Source organism: Echeneis naucrates, chromosome 13 (assembly GCF_900963305.1).
Source record: "Echeneis naucrates chromosome 13, fEcheNa1.1, whole genome shotgun sequence".
Taxonomy (NCBI): Eukaryota; Metazoa; Chordata; class Actinopteri; order Carangiformes; family Echeneidae; genus Echeneis; species Echeneis naucrates.
The window spans coordinates 23064780-23086262 of NC_042523.1; the positions used below are offsets into that span (position 1 = coordinate 23064780).

General features: G+C 41.8%; 1 protein-coding gene across 5 annotated transcripts in view; it reads left to right on the plus strand.

Annotated features, from left to right (window-relative positions):
• The window catches only part of LOC115053367 (solute carrier family 12 member 9), a 41349-nt gene that overhangs the window by 15132 nt on the left and 4734 nt on the right, over positions 1 to 21483 (plus strand). For all 5 annotated transcript variants that reach the window (XM_029518009.1, XM_029518008.1, XM_029518011.1 and 2 more), the window contains exons 7-10: positions 1302 to 1459; positions 5473 to 5555; positions 12844 to 12968; positions 19447 to 19639. In XM_029518009.1, coding sequence (XP_029373869.1) covers positions 1302 to 1459; positions 5473 to 5555; positions 12844 to 12968; positions 19447 to 19639 — 559 coding nt within the window. The remainder of the gene's footprint in view (positions 1 to 1301; positions 1460 to 5472; positions 5556 to 12843; positions 12969 to 19446; positions 19640 to 21483) is intronic.

A 21483-nucleotide genomic window follows, 5' to 3' on the forward strand; every position in this document is an offset into this window, starting at 1 on the left:
GGTAGGAGGCAGATCGTAATCAGGCACACCCTGCTGGGGTATTTGTGCTCTCTGATCTCACACTGCAACACACGCACACACACTCTCAGTGGTGTGAGCCTCTCATTCCAGGTCTTCTGATTAGGAACCAGCTTAGTGATCATCACTTCCTATTCCAGTGAACACAGACATTTTCTGGTCCCACCGAACAAATGAGTTTGAGATGGCACATGGAACCATATGAACCTCTGGATTTTCATCATCTGCTGTGAATGTTAAAGTGATAAACATTGATGCAGCAGAGGAGTGGTCCAGTCTTTGTCATGTTGTTTTAATAACCTGTTTTCCTTTCTCAGGGCTAAAACTGATGTTAACACTCCATAATTCTGAGTATCTGCAAGTTTGATATTAAATTATGAGTCGTTTTTTTTTTTTTTTTTTTTTTTTACATGAAAATGATGTGGACTTCTGTGAGGTAGTCATGCACAGTCAGTGTGTTACCTGCAGTAGATTTAGAAAGAGAGGAAGCAAAACAAGCACACGTGCTGCCGTGAATGAGCACAGCAGGAAAAATGGGCTTTAAACACTTGGCCACCAAAACAATCCAATATGTTTAAATGCAGGAAATTTGCCAAAACATGGTGTTTGAAATGTTTTCCTTACCCTGAGTATGACCGAGGAGCCTGCTAACAAAAACATAACCTTTTTTCAGTATTTTTCAGCTATTTCAGCTCTTATGTAAATTCAAGAGGGACAATTTGTCTGGTCTATAGTGTTGTCAGATTTCAGTGTAACTCGTCACTTCTACACTCTTCATGAATCTGCAGTCATATTTTGCGATATTCGTCAACACTGTGGATGAAGCTTACAGTTAGCTGCTCTGGGATTGTGCTCCATCTCAGCAGTTATAAGCAGCCTGTTAACTATCAGACATGGATGGTGGAAAAAATCATCGACTGGTGCAGGTTTCATTCTTATGTGCCTGAAGCTACGGCTGTCTGTTGAAAGAAGGTGGCTGCTTAAAGGCTGAGTGGGCTTTTAACCGCAGAAATCCATTTCCACAGTCTTGATGATTTTGACGCTGTTTATTTGAAAAACACAAATATTGATGAGGTGTTATAGGTTTGGAAAACCTAAAATATAATGTAATATAACAATCAATTGAAAATATCAGGTAAATCATGTGGAACCACAGCCCTGTGCCTTCTGCAGGAGGGGACGGGATAAAAAAGCTTTCTCTTTACTTACTCTCTTTTAAAGGCAAAAGCAAAACACCTGTTCATGTTTATTAACTTATTTTGTGGTGTTGTTTTCTCTCACAGTGTCCTGCTTCAGAAGGACTACAGTTTTCTGACGGACATTAACATCTGGCACCCGTTTGTGACCATCGGGGTTTATTCCTCCACGCTCTCCGCTGCCATGAGCAACCTCATTGGAGCCTCGCGCATCCTCTACGCCCTGGCCCGAGATGACTTGTTTGGTACGTAATGCAACAGAAGTGGCCTCTGAAGAAAGAGGCAGAAACTCGGAGGCAACATTAATCCAACATGCAGTTTGTCTTCTGAACAGTAATAGATGTCAACTCAGTTTGGGCGAATGCTGACTCAGGGGCCTCATGGAAATGACCTGAAAGGGCCTGGTTTTGTTTTCTTGTTTTTTTTTCAGGGTGTGCTGATGTTTCACAGCATTCTTTGAGGTCTAAAAAGACATGGACCGACACAAAAACAACATATATCATGTTCCTACAAGTCCACGCATGGAATAGCCATTATGGCTCTCTGCTGGCATGTACAGTCACAGTGAATGCAATCATGGGAAACTAGGTTGAAGTAAAGCAGAAGTTTCCATTAAATAGCAGTTACGTGGGAAATAAAAAGCCTCGAAATGCTTTAGATCTAAAAAGACTAACAGACTTCAGCTATGAAAGAAATCATATCGTCTGAGATTGTATTTAACTTTAAGCTCACAGAAAGTTCCATGTTGAAGTGAAAGCTTGATGAGTGACCCAGATGTTTCTCACTTTCTGAATCTCACCAGAAGACGCAGAATAATGATGAAGCTGAAAAGGGCTGGGCTGACCTGGCATTGGAGGGGATAACATCTACAACTTCTGCATTTGGCATTCAGAAGTTTCTGAAAATAAGAATAGGGCTGTGACTTGGTAAAATATAAAATATAAAATAAGAGTTAAAATATTTTTGTTGAATGCAAACTTGTCGTGCATTCAGAGGAAATGCAAAAACCACCACAACCAGTAAAGTAAAATTGCAAAAAGTGACGGTGTGGTTTTTTATTTTTATTTATTTTATATTATATTATATCATCACTTACCTGATGATATATTATGAAGTAATAATAAAATAATATATAATATATATAATAATATGTAATATACACTGAGCTCTTGAGAACTCCTCTACTTAGTAACGGAAATGGTGATCGCTGCCACTTTTTCCTGAAAGTTGAAACACAGAAACGGAGTTTCCAGCACCAACCGAATGCTGCGTTCGTGTGATTTCCATCTCGCAGTGCAGATCATTGCTCCCCAGTGCTCCATCATTATTAATGACTGTGAGCAACTTCCTTATCCCATGCTCTGCTCTCTTTGTTAAGTCTATTGCAAATTGATCTGGCCCGTTTCTGTCTGTGCGTATAGCTGTGTGCGTGCGTGTGTCAGGGGAGATAAATGGCCGTATTAGTGCGAGTTCCTCTGCGGAGTGATCAGACGGAGCAGATGACACTAGTTCAGCTGCCACCACCAGCAGCCAAGGTGTTAACTTCAATTAGATTAATCTGTTTAATTAAGAGTCAGTGACTGCAGAACCATAAATGTGTAATGCTCCTGTAGAGGGGCGGAAACGTGACATATGACCACTTGGTGTGTGTGTGTGTGTCTGTATGTGTTCTTGTTGTCATTCTGCTCAACCTTCCCACTGTCCTAGACAAACTGAGTGATGGCTGCACAGTTTTTTGCAGCACACACAGATTTTGTTTATTTATTGGCCATCTCGCATGTCTTTCACTTCTTTTGTTTCTCCAACTCCTTCACCTCTGTCCTACCTTCTCCCCCTCCTCCATCCTCTCCATCACTCCGTCTTCTCCTCTCAGCCGCATTGATTTAAGGTAAGTCTTCCAGATTTAATTCCAATCCTTATCTGAAATGTAGTCGTAAGTGTTGATTCTGCCTCCACCACCGCTCACTCCTCCTTATCTTCCTCCTACTCCTCCTCTTCACCTCTGCTCTCTCTACTTGTCAGTTTCTCTTTTCAGCTTCTAGTCTTTTTATGTCTCTGTAAAAGGTTCTGATTTTCACTCTTGCAATCACATTATCTTCTTCATCAGATGAAATGCCATGCATGTAAGAAATGAGAGGCAGTACGTCAATGCACTCTCTTTTGATACAAAGGCAGTGCTATAAGGTATCAAATAAAATGAAGGGTTACCTCCATTTGTTGTGCGTTGTGTGTCACCCACACATCCACAGCCTTTTTCTCCAGCTCTCCTTCTTTTCAGACTAGCCACTCAGTTAATTACATACATTTTGTGTAAATGTCAGTTACATTAGAAGTTGCCATTGTTCACCCAAATCTGCGCTGGTATGTAAAAGGCAACATCAGTGTTGCTCTGAGGTCTGTTGTCAGAATCTGGTTTATATCTGCTGGCGTAAGGAGCAATGGGAATTAAGAGAGACCCAGAAACACAAAACATACAGGTAACAATGCTCCCCAAATAATGGAGGAATAACAGTCCTGAATATTTTTTGATTTTTGTATATTTTGTCATCTTGGACTGAGACAGCTTGAAGTACTACAAAACCCACGAGACTCTGTTGTCCATGCTGTGAAGAGCAAATTCTTAACCATCTATTGACTTGATTTTGCAAGCAAATCACAGCATCATAGTTGTTGAATTCATCCCAAATGTATCCAGAATTAAACATAAATCCAAGCTTCAGATCTCAATATTAGTTCACCTTGGTTATTGGAAGTTTCTTGCCAAAGTGCACCTTGGCAGTTGAAGTTTATTTGAATCCATCCAACATTTTTTACATACACAGGATTGTCACGCAACTTTTTCTTCCTGCCGTAGTTGCTGATTTTTGTACAATTTCATGGAGACGCAGGTGGTAGAAATGCTTTTCATTTGAGTTGGCTGAGTGATATTGTGTTTTTGTTGTGCCTTTATTATTTGATGGGAAAAGTGTAGAGAGATGGGAAATGTGAGAGTCCAGCTGGTAGAACAGCTCCGGTCACTTTGAGAGTGTGTTAAATTCAATCTACATTTAGTTTCTATGTGATAAATTGTCTGTACAGCTTTAAGCTGGTTCAGCACTTCAGGAGTGATGCACTTTGACAGTTTTGTGTGAGTTAGTGTTCAAACCAACAAAAGAGACAAAACACAAAGGCCTGCTCTGGTGGGAGTGACTTCAGTCTCATTTCAGATGCAGAGACAGAGATACCAGAGTTATCTAGTTATTTATTGGAACGGGATACCTGTGATTTTAAACATATGCAAAAGAGCCAAATTGGAGTAAACCAAATGATTATTGTCAGTGATTATTTCCTTCCTCTCGTCCCATTGGGGACTCGCCCCTGAATTATTAAGGGTCTATTCCCCGTTGAAAACCTAGTTGATCTAAAACTCATGATCAAGCTGCAAAGACATTTTGTCACCTGCTCCGGCTCTTTTAGACACAGAAGCCCCAAGTAAAATAAATCTGGTCTGAAAACCGACTCAAAACTACAACCCAGTCCTCACTTACCATTAAAAATATGGAGTACAGGCTGTTTCACAAGGCACAGACACACATTATCAAATGTCACTGAGTAAAAAAGTGTTTGTCCAGCTTGAAATAACAGACGGTTCTTGCTGTTTTTTTTTTTTTGTTTTTTTTTTCCTTTTCTTTTCCCAGCACGTGCTGAGACCATCATGAAATCAATCAGTAAAACTCCTCTGGCAGCAAACTTTGCAAAGGAAAAACTGCTTTTCATTTGATAAGTGAACACATTAATGTTTTGTGGAGGCTTGTGGGAAGCAGAGTGTCAAAAACCATCAGGAATAGCAGTGAGGAGGAGGTGAGAACTTGCGTAATTATTGATAACAGGCATCTCTTTCAGTGATGCTCAACAAGGAATTTCCAACTGCTATATCATTTACTCCACACCTACATTGTGTCCAAAACAGTGTGGTATTTGTTAGTGCGGGTGATCAGTGCTTGATGATATTTAATCTAGAAATATTCCAGTTAACCAGAGGTTAGTCATTTGTCGCCTTCTTTCTTTGATTAAACTTTTCTTTCCACTTCTGCGTCTAGAATCTCACTCATGTGGGTTTTGGACGGTCACTGCTGATGTTTTCATGCAGAAGCTGCTGCTCAGGGGTTTACTTCCTCCTCACCTGTACATTTCCTAAAATGCTAATACTCAAGAATAGTTCCCTAAAAAGTGGAAAATTTGTTGTTTTCGCCAACATCTCTATTTTTCTTCACTGCAGGTAAAGCACTGTCTCCGGCCAAGAGGACGTCCCAAAGTGGTAACCCCTGGGTCTCGGTGCTTATCTCCTGGTTCCTTGTGCAGGTTAGTGGAGACAGAAAAATACAGAATGGTGGCGAAGTTGGTGTCACGTCCCAGCTCCAAATAGTGGATGCATGAAAAACTCATGTTGTTGAGAATCGACGAAACCAAACAAAAGAAACCAGGTTGTTTAGGAGACCTCTGTAGTGCCCTCTCAAAGGACCTGCACGGTGCACCCTGTTGCATTAATGCCCGCTCCTACTATGAGGGCTTGAATGAAAAAGAAGCAGCAAGATGCACTGCAAGAAAATCCTGAAGGCCATGGCAGAGCTGGAGAGGCGTGATAATGTCCACGAAAAACATTTGACTCACCCAGTTAAGGTTTTCTCCTTGCAGACAACGGCTTTAGCTCTTCATCAGAAACAAAAGTGACTTTTATCCAAAGGCAAAATGTTGCTGCTAAAAAGGTCCTAGAAAACACAACAAGGCCAGAAACACTCCGAATTCCTAATCCATGCTGCATTCTTTACTGGTTGTTGGTGAGGCCAACTTGACCCAGGCAGGGGTCGACCGTAGGCGTCTTTTTGCTCGTCCAAACTCCAACCTCAAGTTTTCAAATGAAGTTTTTAGGTGCTCAAAAACTCAGGCAGGCAATCAAAATGCAGAAATTAAAGAAGTAAAGTGTCGCTTGGATGTAACAGAAAAATAATTGTGGGATACTCCATAAAAGTTCACCCTTTTCTTTTACACCACATCAGATCCGATTTTTTGATCTGATGTGTAGAAGAAACATAGAACTAAAATGACTAAACGCTGCTTCCTTCCTTCTGGGATTTACCGTGCTTCCTCAAATTTTCCAAATTTCATACTTTTTTCCCTTTGAAACAAGGCAACAAATTTGTTGTGCAATCAGTGGCTCTAAAAGTGTAAAGCATCAAGGTTCAAGAGTACAGCTGTGACACTGGCCTCAGACTTATTTTAAATATTTGAGTAAAACAGAATTCAGGTATAAATTCCTGCTGATCTAATAGGCAATGAAGCTTTTTTTGTAAAAGCAAAGAAGAAAACCCTCAGCCAAGCTGCTATTATTCCAGGATGATAAATGCAAGGTTTGGAAGATAGTGGGTCAAAATCTGCCGAGCTCCTGTTTCTATTGTTAAGTCTTGTCACAGAAACTTCCCACAGCCAGAAAAAAAAAGGCCTGTTGTTTAACTGAGAGACTTTTTTGTCCAAAAAGAACCAAGTGATTCAGAGAAACTAATCCATTCTGGCCAGTTCAATGTGTCCACTTCCTTAACTTCCACGTTGTTCTTTAGCTTTGTCCATTTTCATCAGACAAACAATGCCTGAAGTAATTAGTTTTGTTGATAAATACGTACCAAAAACAGTGATTCAAAATCTTCTGTTTAATGAGATTACCAGTTTGAAATCATTTATCGAACAGTTTAGGGCCTAGAGAACTTATGGGTGCTGTCTTCTCTCATTTAGTATAACATTTTTTTCACGACAAAGATGGTTCAAAGTCCAAATTGGTCTTTATTAACCCAGAGGTACAGGTGGATGCACAGCCTGTAGTACAGAAAAATAATCATTACAATAATCCTCTACTGTCATTTATTGTAGCCAAAAATCCCCTTACTGGGGTCAGAAACTCAAACTAACTTTAAAAAATGGCTTGGAGCAAATTTAAAATACATATTGTGTATTTTAGGAGGATTTAAAATTAGTCAGATAAAGGACAGTTACACGTAAGGACAGTAATCCGAATGTAATGGGAGGTCAGTAAAAAGTTGTTAAACTGTAGATAATGTGTTCCAATCACATAATTCCACCTAAAAGTCAGTACTCTTGAAGATAAATTAGTCAGTAATGAATTAGATAGTAAAAATGCTTTGGATTTGTTAAAATGGTGAAAATATTACCTGGAAAGGGTAAAAAATGATGTTAGTGGGGTCATGATAGAGCCGACGGGTCGAAGTCATTATGACTCAGAAATACACTCTGTTTGGGCCATAGTCTCTGGGGACAGTGGAGGGACAGTGGAGGGACAGTGGAGGGACAGTGGAGGGACAGTGGAGGGACAGTGGAGGAAAACAAAGCCCCGGAGTGTCCTCACTTTATCAGTTCATACAAACATCCCATTCTCACAAATCCAAGACCTCAGTCACACCTTCAGGGCAATTCTTTAAATTTGAGAGGGACATTTTCTTGCACTAAAGGATGAACAAATTTCAATTCAACTCTTCAAGGGTAGATTAGATTTGGTTGGTCAAAGGTCAGTGAGTTCATGAAACACTTGATTGTGACTTTAAGAAACTACTTTGAATTTATTGACGAAAGATCAAAGTCATGGGGACCTCACATTCCTGTTAAGGCAATACATCAGGAACTCCCAGAGGAAATATAAATGTACACATATACATAATATACATTCACTTGGACTCGAGAATTATGGGTAAAGGTCAAAGGTCACTGTGACCTCAGGAAACTGGCCAAGAAGTCATAGTCTGATTATGAGACAATTCAATGCCAACAAGATGCAGTGATGAAATTTTAGGTCCGATCAGTCAAAGGCCAGCTTCACCGCTTTTCTGACCAGATTTTCACCCGATTCTTGCAACTCGACTGCTTGTCGGAGGAATTCAACCTTGAGGTGGCATTTCTAGTTTTCCATTCTTTGAAGAAGGAAAAAATCTGCCTTGAGTGGTGTTCTTTTCACTTCTATTGTATCTACTAAGTGGGGGATAGAAGGAGTCAATATTTTCTGTGGAGAAAAAATGGCAGAGGAGAGGTGGAATAGGATCTGAGGAGCAAATAGGTCTGACTGTCCAGTCATTATCAGAGGTGAGTGTTAAAGGCTGAATGACTTGTCATTATTTGCAGTCGTTCTCCCTTTCTCTCACTCTTTGTCCCTCTCTCGTCGTCTTCTGCTCATCCCTCACCACTCTCAGGACTGGAGGAGGAGCAATTAGATGGAAATCGTTAGCTGCACCGCCACCGCCATCAGAGATTATTGACTTTCATCCTCTTTCTCTCTGTCTCTTCCTCTGCAATTTGAAATGACTCAGTGATGACAAAAGTCTGATTGTAATCTCGCTTCGAACGCTCACACTGCAGGATGAAAAGGAAGAGGGTGGAGGAGGGGGAAGGAACAAGCCAAGGCTTCCTTTTGTTGGACTTTTGGGTAGAGGACTCCATGAACAATGAGAGAAGAAATACAGAATAAATTAAAAAGATGCTTGAAGTGGATAAATCTTGATATACAGCAGGTGTGGTGAGAGTAAACCGCAGCCCGCCACAAATGATTGTGATCGAAAAGATGAACATGACACTTTTAGAATCAAATCAAATTAATTTATAAAGCACCAGATTATAGTAGTTACATCAAGGCGCTTTACGTAGAGTTTGTTTTCTTCAGTCCATCCATGGATTTACAATCCTGTGACTCCAAGAATAAAGTCAGCCAATACCTGTCGTCTTTGCAAATATTTTCATGTCCCTGGAAACTTTCTATAAAAATTGGTCTGACTGTTGTAATCGCTGCAGTCACATTCCAATTCTGAACCACAAGCTATCTGTTCGTCAAGTGAAAAGTGAATTACCTCTCCAAGCTTTTTCACCTGTCCATCCACCCATTCACCTCCAGCTCCTACTGGGAGAGTCCGAGGTAGTCCCAGTCCAGTCTGGTTATTCTTTATCGTAGTTTGGTTGTTTGTGACCGTGTTTTCAAGCTTTGGACCACAACTGAAGGTCATGACCGTAGGTGGCAGCTGGAATTTACATTCACTGGCAAATGTAGAGCTCATCACAATCCGGTACATCATCCATATCACTGCTGATGCAGCGAGAATCTGCCTATTGATCTCACACTCAGGATCAGTTTCCTTGGCAGTGTGCCAGGCCTTCAGATTTTCTCCATTCTGTCACACTCCACTGGAAACTGTCTGATGAATTCATCAGAACAACATGAAGCTCTGTCATTGTGATGTCACACTGAGCCAGGAAATTTAGTCTTTACAAAGTGGAAGTGTGTATCCCTGGAGTGTGTTGTTGTCGTACTATGTATTTTTGCCCCAAAGACACAAAGGTTCGCTTTTTACAAAATAGTTGCTTGTTGATTTACAAGCTGTGTTGAGAAAGTGCCTGTGCACCATTTCTGTTCTCACAAACATGCCGGGCTTTCTAACCAGCTAACTTCACAGGCTGTCAGAACTCATCACTCGCTGTAATTAGCAGAAGGTCCTTTGAACACTCTTAACTTTTACAGCCGACTTTAAAAATTTCAACTGTACTGCAGTTTGTCCCGAGTTAATAAACAAAACAACTTTTATCCAGACACCCGTTCTGTTTATCCGGAGTCAGGCCATGGTGGCATGGGGCTCATCAGGGAATTCTGGACATCCTTCTCTCCAGATGTAATCCCGACAGCGAGTTCTAGGTCTGCCTTCAGATCTACTCCCTGTTAGCCAGGACTTGAAAGCCTCCAGAGAGGGAATCCTTATCCAAGTTTGTGTTGTCAGGAGGAATCGCCCCCCGTTGGCTCCCCCACATCAAATTCCCTTCAGTCACAAACTGCGTCCTCTTTGGTCAGGGTAATCCAAAAAAACCAGTTCAGTAGCCATGTGTTATAAATTATGGAGTAAGCACTAAGACGGTTAAGACACTTCTGAAAAAGCACTGACTGTGTTGTCCGAAGCGTCACCCAGCTGCTTCTGCTCAGTTCTGTGCAAGCCACAGTGAGCTTCCACTTATTCCTGAGGAATTTATGCACGTTGCTTTTCAGTAAAAAGTCTTTCAACGCACAACACGAAAGCATATGGAGGACGCGCACACACACACACACTGTGCGGTGACAGCAGTCGTCCATGCTGGCCTGTTTCTAAGTTAATAGCTAATTAATGCTCCGGTAGAGGAGGCTCCCAGGGGAGCGTTGGAGAGACACCCACTGACTTTGTCTGCCAAAGGTTAGAGATGCTCTCTCACCCACTTCCCCCGTTTCCACTTTTCCACTCTTGTTCTCCATCCTCATGTCATTTTCTCTCTCGTTCTAAACCCATTTCAGTAATGTGGCATCATTCCTTCTAATTCCCCATCATTACCTTCGCTCCTCTCTCCCTTTACCCTTTGGTTCACTTCAAATTTAGAGATCACCGAGTCGCTGCTTTTTCAGTAACATATATGTCAATGACTGGAATTGAAGTTGCTCCAACTCACATGGAGTTTCTCAGCAGCCAATCATGCAACACATAATAATGGGAGAGGAATTTGGTCCCGCTTTGTTTATTCCTTGGTACAATACTGCAGTTACCACTTTGTTCTGCACAATCAGCCTCAACGGCTCACGTCCAGATAAAGAGCACAATCTGATGATGATGATGAAAAATCTACAAAAAAAGGTTTTAGCCAGAAAAGAGGCGGTAATGACGGCTCGTGCTTGAAAGAGTGTTTATGCTCACTTTTTGTTCCTCCACTGAATTAGGCAGGGTGTGTTACATGTGGATAGGAGATGATTTCCATTCAAAGCCCTCACATCTTTCCATAATTCAAGACTGTGGTTAGTGAAGGGCATAATTTATACACCGACTGAATAGTCAAACAGCACTTTCTCCTTAACACAACCAACACAAAATAGTGCACATATTTCAGTGTAGTTACTTAGAACTGTTGTTTGTTCACCTTTCAGATCCTTCAATGCCACATAGATCACAGCTTAAATTTAGCTATGAATTGTACTTGTAAGAAAATGATAAATAAGGTAACTTAAATTTTTGGAACCTTCTATTAAATTTGATGAAAATCTGTATAAGCATCTTATTATTGGTTGCATTTTGTGATAACTTGCTTGAAATTACTGTAGCTGGCTGAAGCTTTGAAGCTGCACCAACCAATATACATCTATTTTTTTTTGCAGTGGATGAAATAAGCAATGTGATGGGAAAGGTGCCCCCAATTTTATTGCATTTTCTTATTGTTGCTGTGAACTTAATGAAAAATATTTTACGTCTATTTGTTTCTCTCGAGTTATTTTAATTTTGTCATATTTCAACATTACATAGTTGGAGATGTTTAACAAGCTCACTGGGGCTTTGCTTCTCCCTTCACTGGTTATTTGTTTTCTGACTATTTTCTTTGTACTTTAAGTTTTGAACAAGCATAAATAAATAAAACTAAAGCTGCGCTCAACCCATTTTTTTATTTTTCCAGTCTGCAACTTTACAGTTTCTGTTCATTCTCAGGGCTCTTCCAGTTAGAGTAAAAGGAAAAATGACTTGATAAACCGCTATATGCAGCCTGCTACCACACAACTGTCTGATAATCAGCTTTCGAAGCTAGCTGGTTGAGCATTTGTCTTCTAAACAGCTCATATAGATATTTTCCTCAGGAGCTTATAAAAAAAACTAACCGTAGCAAAATTTGCCAAAAACATCTCTTTGAAGTGATAATTCTGTATTCTATGTGTTCATGTGTGTTATTACATCTTATTGCACTACACACAAGTGGCCCAAAAAAAAAGCATGAAGCTTTAAAAATTCTGTTGTGTTGGCACATATGTTTGTGGCTTCCTACATTATAAATGTGATCACGATTATTTTACCAGGATGTGATAAAGTTAAAGGGCCCAAAGCTTTCTTGGGTGTGTGTGTGTCTGTCACACTCACAGTGAGTCATGTTTGCGTTCTTTCTGTCATCAGAGAAGGTGTTGTAGAGCAGTGGTGATAACAGGGTCATCATTTTCCTCCATTGTCAGTCACCTACTCAGTCAGGTAGGAAGTGTGAGCTCTAACGTGTGAACGTTAGAGTGCTGTCAGGATTTTAAGATGGACGACTCTCCTAATCAGGCGCCAGAAATTCAAAATGGTGCTCGGCGGGGCTGTGATGTCACAAGGGTGCTGTAGCTCGCAGCAGCAGCCTTAATTAAAACTGAATGTTCGACTCGGCCAACGTGTGGGCCTTAAAGGGTCCCAGTAAAGTGCTGAACAGTTTCATTTTAAAAGCGCCTCCCTCTGAAGGTGTTTCCCAGGGTTAGCGTGCTGCAGCACAGACAGATAATCATAGCTAAAAAAAAGTTGAAAACCAGATAAGGTGCAGCTGCTTTTACATCAGGCTTTTGATCACCTTATTGAACCGTAAGTCCTGCCACTCTTACCAGGTGATTGCTCAAAGTGGGATTTGTTGGCTCTCTTAAAATAATTTGGTTGGGTTCACCCTTTTTTTTGCCTGTTGTAAAGGTCATAAAAAAGCATTGAAATGCACCACTCCGTCACACTTTAGGATGATGTCTTGCTGGGAAAGCTAATTTGTTTGTTTTTCTTTTTCCCCCCTTTCCTTTGTTTTTGCTTTTTCCCTCCAGCTGGTGCTGTTTTCGGGGAAGCTCAACACCATCGCCAGCATTGTGACCATTTTCTTCCTGCTGGTTTACGCCGCTGTGGACTTGGCCTGCCTCGCTCTGGAATGGGCCTCTGCACCTAATTTCAGGTACACACACACTCTCACCAAGCAGACTCCCTCCCTTGTTTATCTTCCTCCTCTGCTGTTGTTTATGTGTGCTTGTGAGGAAGTGGTTGTTTGCCAGCTGGATGCTGCTACAGCGACAGTGTACTAATTAAGGCATAAAACTGGCCAGTCCTTATAGCCCCATATTGAACTGGGACTGACAATAAAACCACAAGTGTGTGTGTGTATGTGTGAGTGAGTGAACTGGATTTTCAGGTTCACAGATTTAAATTTACAGCATTTGTGTGTTTGTGTCAGTGTGCGGTTTGTTCTCTGAGGACACTTGCAATGACCCTGATTTATAAAAGCTCCCCAAAGCTGATCTTTCACAACTGTAGCACGTTCAATTCACTCTGCAATGTTTTTATGAGCTTTTCATGTGAAACGTTGATGGTGTCACACAGAAAATATCTTGTCATCCAAATCTTTAATTTATAAAACTATATCTCCAAATCCAATCCTGTACTGTTGTTGGTGGGTTTTTTTAAGACATCCCTCCATTGATTGAATTCCTCACTGGCTGTGAAAAACATTTCAAACATGATAACTGCTTTCTCTTTTTATTTGCTGGGGGGGGAGAAACAGTTTAAACACCCTGCATCACTTTATTGTTGTGACAGATCGCCTCCAGCTACAGCATCTTTGGGTGTGTTACGCATCCCTCTGCACTGATAGCTGAAAATGACTCGTAAGGCATGAGAGGACCCACATCAAGGACACATCGGTCAAGTCGGCCACTAACAGTGTAAACGCTCTGTTTGTCTGGAAATCAAAGAGATCGAGAAGTTTTGTCTTCTTTTTTTCCGTTTTTTTTAATTGTAGTACTGATTCCGGGCACATAACGGTTTATTTATTTCACCTTTTGAATACTTGCTCGGGTGATGTGAGTGGATTAAACTGATAGTTTAATATTGCACACTCCGCTTGTAGTGTTGTATACCTCTGCCAAAGCAATATGGGAATTGAATGCTTCAGTTTGGGTGCAGAGGCGGAGGCCAGGAACTGACTCACCTGTAAGATGATGCTTTTCAGCAAGAGCAGCTTCCTTCTTTTCATATTGAAGCTGGGCTTCTACACTAAAGCGACATCAGGACACTGAGTCCACTCCTGCTGTCTCATTTCGTGGGAAGGTCACTAATGCAGCAATAAATATATGAAAAGGAAAAAGTCTAAGTGGTCTCAAGATGTTTTTCCATCTGAGACTCTCAACCCAGGCCCCTTTTAGTGCCCATAGGACTGCAGTGCAGCTGAAAGTATTTTCTGTTATGAGCGCTGGAGCCACATATTTAATATCAATCAGAATGTGGTCTATTGCCTCGTAGGTTTTTCAAGGAAACATAGTTAGCAGTTGAAAAAAAAAAAATCAATATAAATAGTAAAATATTTTGAATAAGTGGAAAAACATATTGCCCTAGTACACTTACACACATTTAAAAAGATGTATAATACAAACGCTGGTGTTACTGTAGCTCACAGAAGGTTTCCTCTTAGGGGAAATTCTTAAGCCGCATGAATTAACTGAATTATTCCAGGATTGTGCGTTCAGTGACTTTTGGCAACCAAACGTCCCTAAAACCAAAGACCTTCATGGAAAAATGGTGATAGGGAAGCTGTTTGTCAAGTCAAAAATTGCCACCAGAGTGCACTGTCAACAGCAGTGTGTAGCGTCTTCACAGAGCGGGAGAGTAAATAAGTTTGAGTGGCCGGCATTTCCTTTCCTCTGGCGTCCTCCATACGTGCTATCTGCTCACGCCTCGTTATCGCTTCGTGACCGCTGGCGAAGGCTGCAGGACACAAAGTTAGCTGCTGAAACTTTTGTTTCCCTCCGTCAACCCCCCCCCCCCCCATTGGCTGGGGGACCGTGGGGCCCCCCAGAGCTGATAAGGCGGGCTTGTTGTCTGGCCAGCTGCCTGTTTTGGGCCTCCTCTCCCCTGAGTTGTTAATTCTCTTATTTCATTGTTGCTGTGTCACTGGGCGAAATTTTAATGCCGGTTGTTTGTGTCATTTTATTGGTTTATTTATGATGTTATTTTTTTGTTTCCTGTGCTCTTTGCTTCTTTCCCTTCGCTCTCTGCCTGGCTCTCTCCCACGTCTCTTTCCAGGCGAAAAGAATTAAAAGCCATTTAGCGCCGTCTCTCCCCCTGAGAACTGCTCTGTAATTAGCATAACTAATTTAGCAGAAATATTTCCCTTTCCCTTAAATTTGCCGTTGTGTAGGGGAGGGGAGGGACTGAAATTATGATGTAGCGGAAAAGATGTCTGCTTGTTAAGAGTGTCTGTGTGTTTGCAAAGAGTATATACAACAGAAGCAATGCAATTTACAAAGTGAGTGAGTGTGTGTGTGTGTGTGTGTGTGTGTGTGTGTGTGTGTGTGTCGGAGATCTAAGTCGTGCTGGGTGATTCTTTTTTTATTATGTTTTATTTTCTTGATTATTGATGTGTGAGTTCATCTGCCTCTCAGACTGTGTGTGTACTTTGGAGTTTTCCTTGTTTGTATTTTTATCTTGTGTGTGTGTGTTTGTGTTGTGTGAGGAGGCTTGTGTTGGCTGCAGCTTTATCAGTTGTAGCTCCGGCTCTCTGCAGCATTCCTCAGGGGGTACTGTGTATCCTGCTGCTGTTTCTGCATGGGCCCTGGCCACTTGAACTTGTGGCTTAAATACGCATGAACACACACACACACACACACACCCAGTATCGCAGGGTCACTGGCCAGGATTCAGGACACGACTCAGAGCTCCACAGTGATGCCAAAGGATGTTTGTGGAAAGTGTGAAACTCAGGCGCATCCAGACGATGACCTTCAGTGCGGCTGAGAGCAACAATACCAACAACAACTGGCTGCTCAGAAGAAACACACATTTTCACTCTTTGTTATCAAACGTCCAAACAGCAGCAGGATTCTCTGCACCCACCTTGATTGTCTTAGTAATAATCTTTCAAATCCGGCAGCCAGACCATCCAGCTCCAAAAACCAAGAAAGCTTTGTCTTTTGTACAAAAAGAAAAAAAAAAAAAGTCCTGATGAATCAGTGACAGCTTGTTGCTGGAGAATCATTATCTGTTAACGATGATGGCTGAAGGCAGAGTGATATTCAAAATGTAATAATTTAGAAATATTAGAGATTACAGACATTTTTGCTGGCTATTATCAGTTGTTCATGGAAAGATTACTTTTATTACTATACTTCATATATAATAGTACAGACAGATTCCATTATTTCAAAAAAGATATTTTTATAGCGCAAATATTAGCCCAAGTCTATTAAGGATAAAGATCCATCATTATCTATCCCACATGCTTTTCCTTTATTTCTTTTATTTTGTCAAGCCAGCTTTGATTTCCTGTGTTGTAGTGAAGGGAGGAAAGACTTAGTGAAAACTGTCAAAAATTGTAGTCTGACTGTGAATCCAGGAAAAATGATCATGTCATCACCCAGTTTGGGCTTTAGACTTCAAATTGTTCATCAGAGCTTCGAAAACTGTGCGGAGGAGTCAGAAAGACGCAGGTGGTCAAACGTAGATGGCGGCGGCATCAGCGGTTTGTTTCCTGTATGCTGTCACCTCATTTCCCTTTTCTCTACACTGTCCCGTCTGATAGAGGGATAAAATGCCCCAAAGAGGCAACATAAGATCCAGTGAACACTCCAGGCAGTGGTTTTAAGTTTAATCACTGGCCACGCCCACTTGTGATGTCACGGCGTCCTCAATGGCTAAGTTTCAATGGCTCTTAATGCCAGAGGTTTCAGAGATCTGGACCCACCAAGGCCTGACCGGCTGGATCAGGTTGAGCCGTCGTGTGCCGGTTAACCAGGCTGATGAGCAGTTATCCCTGACGTAACGTCTCACACACTCACAGAGCCCAGCAGCTGCTGGCAGCGGGAGGATAAACTTTCTGTCCCCGCTTTCCCTCAGTAATGACGTGTGTTTTGGCGAAAGGCCAGGTCCCGTCCCTCCATCTTCATCGCTCTCCGTTTCTTTTTCTTAATGTCTTGAAGGGCTTGATTGGCAGCGTTTATTTCAGGGCTCTTTTGCTGTGTCAGCTAAATGACATCAGTCGCTGGAGAGGGGGTGAGAGCGCGGCACCGCTGCTGTTGGCGGGACGACAGAGACAAAAGCTGGGGAGGGAGGGCGGCCTTTTATCGTAATTACACCCACTCTCCAATGGGCCAGAGAGGGTTAAGATGGGAGGACTGGTGATCCAGTCAAAAAGAAATAAAAGAAAAGTTTTAAGATGGAAGGCAGAGAAGCAAAGCTGCAGCCTCCAACCTTGACATGCAGTAGTTAGTTGTGTCCCATGTGGTCAAAACACAGTTTGAGCTTTCTCCCCCCAACAAGGGAAAGTTTAAAGTTAAAGCAGTTTTAGCAGGCGCGTGTTCAGCAAGCAGCCCGTATGATTTTACACACTCAGAAAGGACACCTTTCTGCTCTGAGCACGCTTATCGGTGCGAAGTAAAAACACAAATGTCTCCACTTCAACACAGCAGGTCTGCAAAAATATTCAGTCAAAGCAGAGTTAGTCCAACACAAATGGATGCCCAGATACTCAATCAATATTAGCAGGTGTTTTCAAAATCTTAAATGTTCGCAGCCGATAAACAAACGCAACACAGAAATTATGGGCTGGAAAAATCAATTTTAACTTAATAAGAACAGCAAAATTAGCAGGTTACCGCCATGGAAGATTAGCACCGTTTTATATGCTGCCAGATGAATTTTGTGTCTCTCTCTTTGGACTGAAGACGCACACACAGGCAGAACTGAAGGGATGTCATCACATGCAGCTACAGAGCGCCCACACAGTTAGCTGTCAGTTGCCATTTAGACTCTCATCTGTGTGAGATACCATACCTGAGCTCAGCGGAGCTGCTGTGTTTGTAGTCTAACAGCATCACTCTGTGCTTCCACTGCTTTGTGTCCCTGAAAAATGGGAAAGGGGCAAAACTGAACACATTCACCGGCACCAGTGGGAACAGGAGCAGGAGTTAATAAATAATCAGTGTCTACTTCAAGTTCTCCTGAGCTGACAGAAGCCAGATGTTAACGGGGCTCTGTAGCTACAGCCCCCTCTCTGTCTGCACTGTCCCGTCTAACAAGGGTGTGAAAGATGCCACAGGACAATAACTGATCACCAAAGTCAGTTGGATGTGAATGTATCACCGTTTACAGCACTCTGTCCAGTTGTTACTCAGATGTTGGTAAAATCCGCAGTCAGTCTTGAATTCTGGATTTTAGCAGCTTTTGAATTTCGCCTTCTGAACGGTCACTCTGCTATGCCCCGCTCGCATCAGGAAAGAAAACCTGCGTGTTTCTGTCCACCCCTTTCTGTTTTTCTTCTTCTCTAATTTCCCTTCCTGCTGGTCTCGCCCCCTGTCGTCCTCTCAACACATTAGCACTTTCCTGCTGGGTAATGTTGAGTGGTCACCCCCCACCTCCTCTCCTCACTGAGTTTGATCCAAGGAAGAAGTCGGTCGGTCATTTGAGCCGTATTGTGTATTTCAGCTGGAACTATTTTAATGGCTGTTTACAGACAGGCCACACTTATTGCAGGAAAATTGCGGTCCATTACATGATCCTCTAAAATGGTGTGCGCCTGCTGCGTCATTCCACCTTTTTACACCATTTTCGGACAGGTTCCTATGTGCATCTGACACAAATAACAAACTCATTTATATATGAATTGAAGCCTGAGCACACAAGCATGCAGAGTTTCACCACAGTCTGTGGAAACATCTTATTATCTGTGTCTGGGGTTTGTATTAATTATTTTCATCCCAACATTAACTCCACATTTGTTTTGATGCTGTTGTGCATTCACACACTAGAAAATTACTCAGTTGGTGTGTGTGTGTGTGCGTGTGTGTGTTTGGTTTTTCTGATGCTAAGCTTCACACTTTGTTTTTAAAGTCTGACTTTTTTTTAATGTTGGTAAGATATATATTAATGAGAAAGTTTCAAAAATGAACATTCTTTGAATTGTAGTTTTATTCCTCGTATTTACTGCCAGGCTCTTCCTGAAATCTAACCAATGTTTCTGCCAAAGAAAAGAAACCAACAAACGTCTGAATAACTTTACAGGCTGATTCAGTCACCTAAAACTGCTCTCTAATCGTTATTTTACTGACAAAGATAAAAGTTCAAAGCTCATAATAACTCACTAAGTCACTCAGTGAGTATCAGCTGATCACTTTGGACTATTACGAGGATAATGAGATAACCAGCTTCCTCCAACCGTGCAGGATAGTACACAATTCAGAAATTTGCCATGAAGGTGTCCAGGTCACACTCAACCAGTATCACAAGTGCCAATGCCAAAAAACGGTCGCCATGGAAACGGTCTTAAATTTTACTGCTATAAAAGCTGTAATGACTTTCTATAACTAAGGAAACGGTTTTAACTGTCTTCGTTAACTGGCCTCCACAGCAATCTTTTTTTTTTTTTAACTTCCTGTTTCCTTCCTCAGGCCGACCTTCCGTTATTTCACCTGGCACACCTGTGTGCTGGGCATTGTGGGTTGTGCTATCATGATGTTCCTGATCAACGCCATCTACGCCTCGGCCAGCATCGCCTTCATGCTGCTGCTGCTTCTGCTGATTCACTACCTCAGTCCCACCTCCAGCTGGGGATACATCAGCCAGGCTCTCATTTTCCACCAGGTCTGACACACACACACATATATAACACAGGCTTGTCATTACTACAGCAACTAAAATCTCATCCCCTCAGCTTTACAAGAGCCTGTACTGCTGCCAAGCAATCGTTCTATCAGGTTTATAGAGACATGCAGACATAAACACACACAAACACCCACACAGACTGTTCGCTGATGCCTCTCTCATATCCAAGCGCTTTGCATTTAGCAGACAAACACAAAAACATTTTCCTTCTCTCTTTTCCTACGACTACACACAACGTCGCCTTGTCATTTCTACAGCAGTGATCTGTCACTTTTATATCAGGTCTATCAGACACACATCCTCATCTTCTCTGTTTAGGAGACACACACACACAGCTTTACATCATCGTTTTCTGCGTCCTCTATCCTGCGAGCCTGTTGCTCTCAAGGAGAGGGAGGGATGTTGCCAGCAGGGCCTGTTGCCGAGGGGAACCGTTGCCAAGGCTGTGGACCGGGGGTTATGGGCGGGAGGGAAACGACAACAAGGGCTCAGTCTGCCAGCAGCTTGTCAGGAGACGGAGCGTTACTACAACCACTTAACTTATTACACTTTTCCTTCCCATCCGTTTCCTTAATAATGGCACACAAGCACAAAGATGCAAAAACACTGCATAAAGACACAAAATGACCACAAAGAGGCACCAAACGAGAAAGCTGCAGAAAGTCGTAAAACAGCTACAAAGAAGAGATGAAGAAACGAAGAGGTGCAAAACATCCACTTAGAGACACAAAATGGCCACAGAAGACACTAAATGGCTACAAAGGGACGCAGAAACACCACAGAGAATAGCAGCAGTTCTGCAAAGACACAAAACAACTACTAAGAGACATAAAACAGCTGTAAAGACACAACAAGCCCACATAGACATGCAAAATATCCACTCAGAGACACAGACAAAGAGACAATATGACCATAAAGAGACTTCAAAGAAATAAAAAAAATGGCAAAGAGCCACAAAATGAGTAGACAGAGATGTGTACAGTGTCCAAAAGAAATGCAAAATGACCCCAACATGACACTTCGCAACTCCAGGCAGATGCAGTTGTGTTGCATCATTTGTAGTTTTTTATGTCTTGTGTGTGTGTGTGTGAGGCCCATAATCTGCCCGTCACTGCCGGCTGTTTGGAACGGAGTTATTAATTGATGTTATTTAATATTAAAATACTCTAAATGAATAATGTTGGTATTAATAATGTATATTATTAGTTTTTATTATTTCAAAGAACCAGAGCTTTAAATGTGAGTTCACACATTTTTGCTCGATTAAAACTCAGCGGAGGCCACATGTGTCCATGTACGCATCTGTGGCCGGACGCCAACTGGGTGACATTGAAACAGCAACTGGAGACACAACAACAATTTACAAAAACACACAGACACAACTGGAGATTAACAGGCGTTTGTCAACAGTGTTAAGGAGAGAAAGAAGAACGAAGAAAAAGACAAACTGAGGCAAGACTTGACGATATCACAGGAGGTAGAAGACAGAGACAGAATACGAGCAGCAAGAAGGAATGAGTGATCCAGAAACCAAGTGATGGATGAGAGCGGGGAGACAGAGAAATAATGATATCCTGATGGATGAGAAACGGGGAAATGAAGAGATAAAGAGAGACAGATGATTAGATGAGTGCAGCCAGTTGGACATTGTTTTTTTTTTTGTTGTTGTTGTTGTTAAACCGGATAGAAAACAGTTTTGACCGTTTTGATGATAATAATATTGGAAATGGATGCATCTTTATTTTTGGTTGTGCTTTGATAAACGTCATATCACGGAAATGATCACAATCAGCTCCATTTGTCTCCGCCTTCTCCGGCTAAAT